Source organism: Oncorhynchus mykiss, chromosome 5 (assembly GCF_013265735.2).
Source record: "Oncorhynchus mykiss isolate Arlee chromosome 5, USDA_OmykA_1.1, whole genome shotgun sequence".
Classification (NCBI taxonomy): Eukaryota; Metazoa; Chordata; class Actinopteri; order Salmoniformes; family Salmonidae; genus Oncorhynchus; species Oncorhynchus mykiss.
This window is the reverse complement of record NC_048569.1, coordinates 80,540,574-80,547,572: the sequence shown is the minus strand read 5'-3', so window position 1 is coordinate 80,547,572 and position 6,999 is coordinate 80,540,574. Positions and strand designations below refer to the sequence as shown.

General features: G+C 47.0%; 1 protein-coding gene across 1 annotated transcript; it reads left to right on the top strand.

Moving 5' to 3' along the window:
- Positions 1-1,899: 1,899 nt before the first annotated feature.
- LOC118964669 lies at positions 1,900-3,643 on the top strand. The gene is made up of 3 exons (XM_036978527.1): positions 1,900-2,924; positions 3,114-3,189; positions 3,455-3,643. The coding sequence occupies exons 1-3, from the start codon at positions 2,142-2,144 to the stop codon at positions 3,604-3,606; spliced, it is 1,011 nt and encodes a 336-aa protein (XP_036834422.1). The 5' UTR covers positions 1,900-2,141; the 3' UTR covers positions 3,607-3,643.
- The last annotated feature ends 3,356 nt before the right edge of the window (positions 3,644-6,999 follow it).

Below are 6,999 nucleotides of genomic sequence, written 5' to 3'. Positions count from 1 at the left end.
TGACTTTTTCTTACTAAAGCTAAATGAGTTTGAACTTGGAGTGGAGGTAAGATTAGGAATTGGAAACTACTTGTGCGGAGCTCTTAGTTCATGCGGCCATCTCGTCCAAGGGTCACGTGATCCCCAACAGTGCTATTTTAAGTGATTTTCAAGACACCCAAAGTCAATTTAAATCCACAACAAAATCTGCAGGATAAAAATAAATATAATCAAAGATTCAAATAAGTAAACAGGCTATATTAAAGTGCACTAAACATAGAGACAGATTAACCATGGAGAACACGAAACATGATGACAGATTAACCAGGGAAGTGAATTTAACAGAGGTTAAAGCTAAAACAACAGAATCTGGGTACGTCTGTGTGAAGAGGTGTGGCTTTAGTGTGGATTTGAATAGTACACAAGTAGGCCTACGCTATTTTTGCACTGTAAAACTTTTTTTTAAGTGTTATGTTTTCCCAGATTCATAGTGTTATGCAGCCCAGGCCTATCTAGGAAGGCTGGGCATAAATTGTTTGCTCACAGCATCACATGATGACGTGGGCAACATAAACACTTAAACTCTGTAGATTAAAGTTAATAGTAATCAAAACTAATTTCACCACGAAAGGAAGTGCAATCGAAATGAATGAAGAAGACAATGTAATTCTAGTGAGTTAATAAAATGACAAGATTCCCAGATTGTGACCATGTATAGGTCAGAGGTGGCAGATTTGGAATGCACATCATCTGTTGCAGAGGGTTCCTCTTACAACTCCCTTGAAGTCTGTGGCTTTTTGGACAGTGTCATGTCTTATCTAGAAGACATGCCTGTGTCTGGTTCTTCATGGTTGGAAGGATTAAGAGATACTCCAGCCTCAGTCATTGAGAAACTCTCCAGTGAGGAGTTCCAGATGAACGCTACCAACGAAGTGCGAAAAATACTGATCAAATCAGTCAGTAGCTTTCCCAGCAAAGTCAGTTCCAGCCAGACAGATTCTCAGATGTTGCCAGCAAAATCAACAATTTCCTTAAGGCATACAGATATAACTGCTTTTGAAATCGTTGGATCAATTACAAATGACATGAAGAGCCTTTTCCCACCCACAGAGTCTTCTACTACTCTATGGCAGGCAGACTCTATGCTTCAACAGAGTGATGAGAAAACCTCAGAGTACACTGAGGCCACACCCAAAGGCTCACAGTCTGGTTTGAAAGTATCTGAGAAGAAGATCTGGACAACTGCAAATACTATTTACCACAATGTGAAGACAAAGATGAGGAATTATTTTGCATGGCAAAATCAAGTCAAAGCAACAACGGCTCAAGCCAAAAAGACCCTCAGCCATATTCTGGTTTTAATTCAGAAAGAGCTGTCAAAATCTGACCAAACGGTGACTGCGCTTTCACAAATAGAGAATGTGGTTGGAATGATGCTGAAGGATGTTGAAAGGGTAAGCAGTGAATGTGGTGAGGAACTGATCTATCAAGCGCCACAGCGTTCTTCCTCCTCGTTGTCATCCTCATCTGCCAGATCAAAGAAGTCAGAGTGGGAATTTTCACTCCCTGGCACTCCCATCTCTTCTGATTTACCAGAGAGTATTACTCAGCCCATTGTGAGATGCTCAGTCATCGACATGGGCAAATCTACTAAGCCAAAAACATTGGTGTGTGATGCCAGGGAAAGCATGTCTGCAATAGTGGATACCATCATAAAGGAGGTACATCCAGAGGAAGAAGGGGAGGTTGCATTCCACCCTGATCTAACAGCTGCAATAGCAAGACTGGAGGAGCTCATATCTCAGGGTAGGATTGGTGCTCTCTCACGTGATCTTACTCACCAAGTCAACCGCATCATTTCTGAGAGCAACTTGACCCCTCTGGTTCTGACAGTGGCGGCTGGAAAGAGTGCATCCGATACAGTCCTTACTGAGCTGAAGAGGAATGACAAGACGGTGGGGAAGCCCACAGCTTACAAGCTGGTTCAGCTTTTTGCAGAGGAGTCTGTGAAGCGCCTCTTGCTTCCTAGCCTTGTGCCCTCTACAGCTTCAATGAGTTTGGCTCAGGGAGTTAGTGTGCCGGCTAGCGTATCTGAAGATAGGATTTAATGTTCTTTTTCTACATCAGCATTTAGTGACACAGTCAGCCTGTTTACCAAAGTAATGGTAAGCCAGGTCATGGACTCTGTGGTTTCTGATGCACAAAGCAGAGGGTCATCTCCAACCGGAACTGTAACTGATATAGGCAGTCTACTGAGTGGTAAGTCCTACCCTCTGCCATCTTTCTCCGCCATCAGCATGACAACAAGTGGGACCTCCAATGCTGCACGAGGCTTTGAGGACAACATAGATGCTGAGGAAAGGGATACCATCAGTTGTTTCGGTGTACCTCAGAGCATTGTTTGTGATCAGAATTCAACCAGCCCGGATGTTGCCTCGCTTTCAACCCCATCCACTGTTAACTTAGTCGGTGATGATGACTTCACCGGCCTCATCAGCATGTTAGTGGTGAGACTTCTGTCAAAAATACAAACCCAAACTGATCTGTACCCAACTGACGTCACACGCACGTCACAAGACCTGATTCCAAAAGTTATAGCTGCCTTCTGTGCATGGTCAGGCTGCTCTGAGACCCAAGCTTATCCCAAGAACCTGAAGAGTCACAAAGTATACAGCACCGTCTACAAACATCTGTTGAAGGAGTTTGGCTCAGAGAAAATACTCCAACTGGCCGTGTCGACTCAGGACTCCACTTTCAATAGGATTCTTGTGAAGTCATTGAGCAAGGAGCTTCTCCACAGTTGTAACGAGGCATCAAGAGCAGCCTCAAGAACATCTTTCGAAGCCACCAGGCCAGAAGCTCTTCTCATGGCTGAAGATGTGAAGGCTACCAGAGGGAAGCTGTCTTTCCTACAAAGGCTTGCCAGACTGAAATTCAACTTAAAGGTACATCACACTTATTTAAGTTAACAATTGTGTCAATGTGAGTAAACAATGTTATTTAGAGAAAATGTAAAACCATCCATTAATTCCAAAACCATTTATAAATCTTGTTGTGCTGGTGTGTAAGATGTGATCGTTATTACCGTGAGATTGTTCTGCTGTGACAGTTGTTTTGACATGTTTTTGTTTTAGCCATTCATGATGGGAAACAAGAAGAATTCCCGCCATTCTGAATCCAAAGACCAGACTACTGCTGAAGAGATCATGTGTAAGTCCATACAGCAGGACATTTACTGTTTGAGATATTGGTGTACAAAGCTGCTATTGCAAAAATATTAAACCCTATATACAGTACATTATATATTATCGATAGTAATCTCTTATGTAAAATTATTTATAGTTTCCAAATCTCAAGATTCTGGTTCTCATTTATTTGTGAAAGTAATAATGAGTTGAAACTAAGAATACAATATATCATCATTTCTAAATGAAAGTACATGTCAACTCTCTCTCTCTTCTGTCGCCCAACATAGTGGCACATCCTGCCACGTTTGGACTCCCAGAGGGTCTTCCCTCCACCTCTCAACAGGAGAAGCCTCGCAAACGTCCCCTTCTAATCAGGATGTTTTCCACCATCTCCATAGGCCTATCCAAGCCATTCAAACGGTTTTCAAAGCAAGCTTAATACAACAATTTCCTTTAATACAGTAATATTTGCATTGAATTGATGGCCTTTGTCTTCTTTTGTGTTGCCCTGTTAACACATTTGATTAGAAAATACATAGTATATTTAGTTTAGTTTATTATGCAGTCATAGTCACGGTGTAGGCTAAACAAACTAATGTTGTCCTGAATAATGTATAGAACATGCACCCCCCCCCCCCCCCCCCCCCCACCCACACACACACACACACACACACACACACACACACACACACACAGTGTGATTCATTGAGCACACACACATACTACTTCAGATATGTCCCACTGTCACACCCTGACCATAGTTTGCTTTGTATGTTTCTATGTTTTGGTTGGTCAGGGTGTGATCTGAGTGGGCATTCTATGTTGGATGTCTTGTTTGTCTATTTCTATGTCTGGCCTGATATGGTTCTCAATCAGAGGCAGGTGTTAGTCATTGTCTCTGATTGGGAACCATATTTAGGTAGCCTGGGTTTCACTGTGTGTTTGTGGGTGATTGTTCCTGTCTCTGTCTTTGCACCAGATAGGACTGTTTAGGTTTTCACATTTCATTGTTTTGTAGTTTATTCATGTATAGTTTTCCTTTATTAAACAAACATGAATCATCACCATGCTGCGTTTTGGTCCGCCTCTCCTTCACCGCAAGAGAACCGTTACAGAATCACCCACCACAACAGGACCAAGCGGCGTGGTAACGGGCAACAGCTACAGCAGCGAAAAGAGGAATGGACATGGGAGGAAGAATTGGAAGGTAAAGGACCCTGGGCACAGCCTAGAGAATATCGCCGCCCCAAAGAAGAGCTGGAGGCGGCGAAGGCGGAGAGGCGCTGGTATGAGGAGGCAGCACGGCGGCGTGGATGGAAGCCCGAGAGTCAGCCCCAAAAATGTCTTGGGGGGGGGGGGGGGGGCACACAGGAAGTGTGGCGAAGCCAGGTAGGAGACCTGCGCCAACTTCCTGTGTTTACCGGTTGGGCTGGAGAGACCGGGCAGGCACCGTGTTATGCTGTGAAGCGCACGGTGTCCCCAGTGCGGGTGCATAGCCCGGTGCGGTACATTCCAGCTCCGCGTATCGGCCGGGCTAGAGTGGGCATCGAGCCAAGTGCCATGAAGCCGGCTCTACGCATCTGGTCTCCAGTGCGTCTCCTTGGGCCGGCTTACATGGCACCAGCCTTGCGCACGGTGTCCCCGGTTCGCCTGCATAGCCCAGTGCGGGCTATTCCACCTCGCCGCACTGGCAGGGCGACCGGGACCATTCAAGCGGGTAAGGTTGGGCAGGCTCGGTGCTCAAGAGCTCCAGTGCGCCTGCACGGTCCGGTCTATCTGTCACCACCTCCACGCACCAGCCCTCCGGTGGCAGCCCCCTGCACCAGGCTGTCTCTCCGGCTCATCCTTACAGGGGCTCCCGCCTGTCCAGCGCTGCCGGAGCCTTCCTCCTCTCCAGCGCTGTCGGAGTCTCCCTCCTCTCCAGCGCTGCCAGAGCCTTCCTCCTCTCCAGCGCAGCCGGAGTCTCCCGCCTGTTCGGCGCTACAAGAGCTACTCAGTCCAGCGTTGCCGGAGCCACCCGTCTGCCCAGCGCCGCCTGAGCCACCTGTCTGCCCAGCGCCGCCAGTGCCGCCAGTCTGCAAGGAGCCGCCAGTGCCGCCAGTCTGCAAGGGCAGCCAGTGCCGCCAGTCTGCAAGGGGCAGCCAGTGCCGCCAGTCTGCCAGGGGCCGCCAGTGCCGCCAGTCTGCCAGGGGCCGCCAGTCTGCCAGGGGCCGCCAGTCTGCCAGGGGCCGCCAGTGCCGCCAGTCTGCCAGGGGCCGCCAGTGCCGCCAGTCTGCCAGGGGCCGCCAGTGCCGCCAGTCTGCCAGGGGCCGCCAGTGCCGCCAGTCTGCCAGGGGCCGCCAGTCTGCCAGGTGCCGCCAGTCAGCCAGGTGCCGCCAGTCTGCCAGGGGCCGCCAGTCTGCCAGGGGCCGCCAGTCTGCCAGAGGCCGCCAGGGGCCGCCAGAGCCCCTCAGCCCAGAGGCGCCAGAGCCCCTCAGCCCAGAGGCGCCAGTTACACCGTTACAACCACAACCAACATTCAACCAGATATCAATGATTCAGTGTAAAATACATGTACTGTAAAATAAACCGTATTTAATTTACAACCAATAAAATAATACATGATGCAGGACACTCAGTTATAAGGGAATTAACTGGTTTAACTTCTCAAACAGAAACACACACATTTTCTGTGGATCGCCCATGTTTACATTTTACTGAATGCCAGTCTGACCTTTGACCTGTAGATGACAATAAAGGTCTACTTTTGCTGCAGATCCACTTCTAAAGCTCAAACCTCTCTGGACAAGTAGCCAAAACATTTGTCCCTAGTGAGAGAGAGTATGTGTGTGTGGCAAACAAGGGAATATTGCACTACACTTTTATGATACAGATACATTTTGCATTCGGTAGCATAGCACAGCTGTAGTTTTTTCAAATGCCAAATGTACATGTAGCATGCTTCTGCCTACAGATGCTTTTCTGAGTGACTTGTGTTGTGAGAGAACCAGAATTCAAACATAAACTCCTGGATTACATTTTATAATATTGTCAGCTCTTTTTAGTAACATATGGTAGCATACATGTTTCACACGGTGGCAAGTCAAGCTAGTTAGTTACATGCAACAACATTACATTATATGGTCAATGTTTGTGTGTATCCTCTTAGCTTTTACCTTTGACATCAGCAAGCGACGCACGGGCTGGTCCTGCAGACTCCCACGCCCATGGCCCAGGAGAAGGCTGGGGGCCACCTGCTCACTCACGTCCCAGCCATCTCCTTTGAGACCGACTCTACTGTGGAGTGCACCTCCAAGAGGACTCCGGAAGAGAGGGAACGGGTGAAGGTTAAACTGGCCAACATGGCCTTGATGGGAAGGATCAAAAGTCTTGGCTGTGAAATGCCCATTATGTGTGATTGTCGAATTGATCATTTTCCACTTTTGAAACAACAATGGGAAAGACAGGGTTTATAGCAAAGGTTGCTCAGATTGGGCTTTTGGAAAAATTGGGAGAATGAAAGTGCACTCCTGATTCAGAGAGAAAGATCCAGCTTAATCATCCATACCATTGTTTAAATTACAATAAAAAAACATTCAAACTGTTCCTGAGTTTCGAAAGACAGAGAAAGGAAAACATCATTATCTTCAGTCTGTTCACACCTGTTCACACAAGTCCTACTGTCCACAATCTCAGGGTTCTTCAATACAAACACACCTGTTTCAGAAAACCTGATCACTTTCACATTCAAACAATGTTTGTAGGATACTTTTCAATAACTCAATAAATGTAAGTGTTGAAACCATACATAGCTGGTAACTTGAGCTCGGCAGAGTAGTTTTGACCTGTGTCC

Coding starts and splice junctions, on each gene's coding strand:
- LOC118964669 (XM_036978527.1), top strand. CDS start 2,142: ATGGTAAGCCAGGTCATGGACTCTGTGGTTTCTGATGCACAAAGCAGA. Junction 2,925..3,113: donor GACTGAAATTCAACTTAAAG/GTACATCACACT, acceptor TTTTTGTTTTAG/CCATTCATGATGGGAAACAA. Junction 3,190..3,454: donor TACTGCTGAAGAGATCATGT/GTAAGTCCATAC, acceptor CGCCCAACATAG/TGGCACATCCTGCCACGTTT.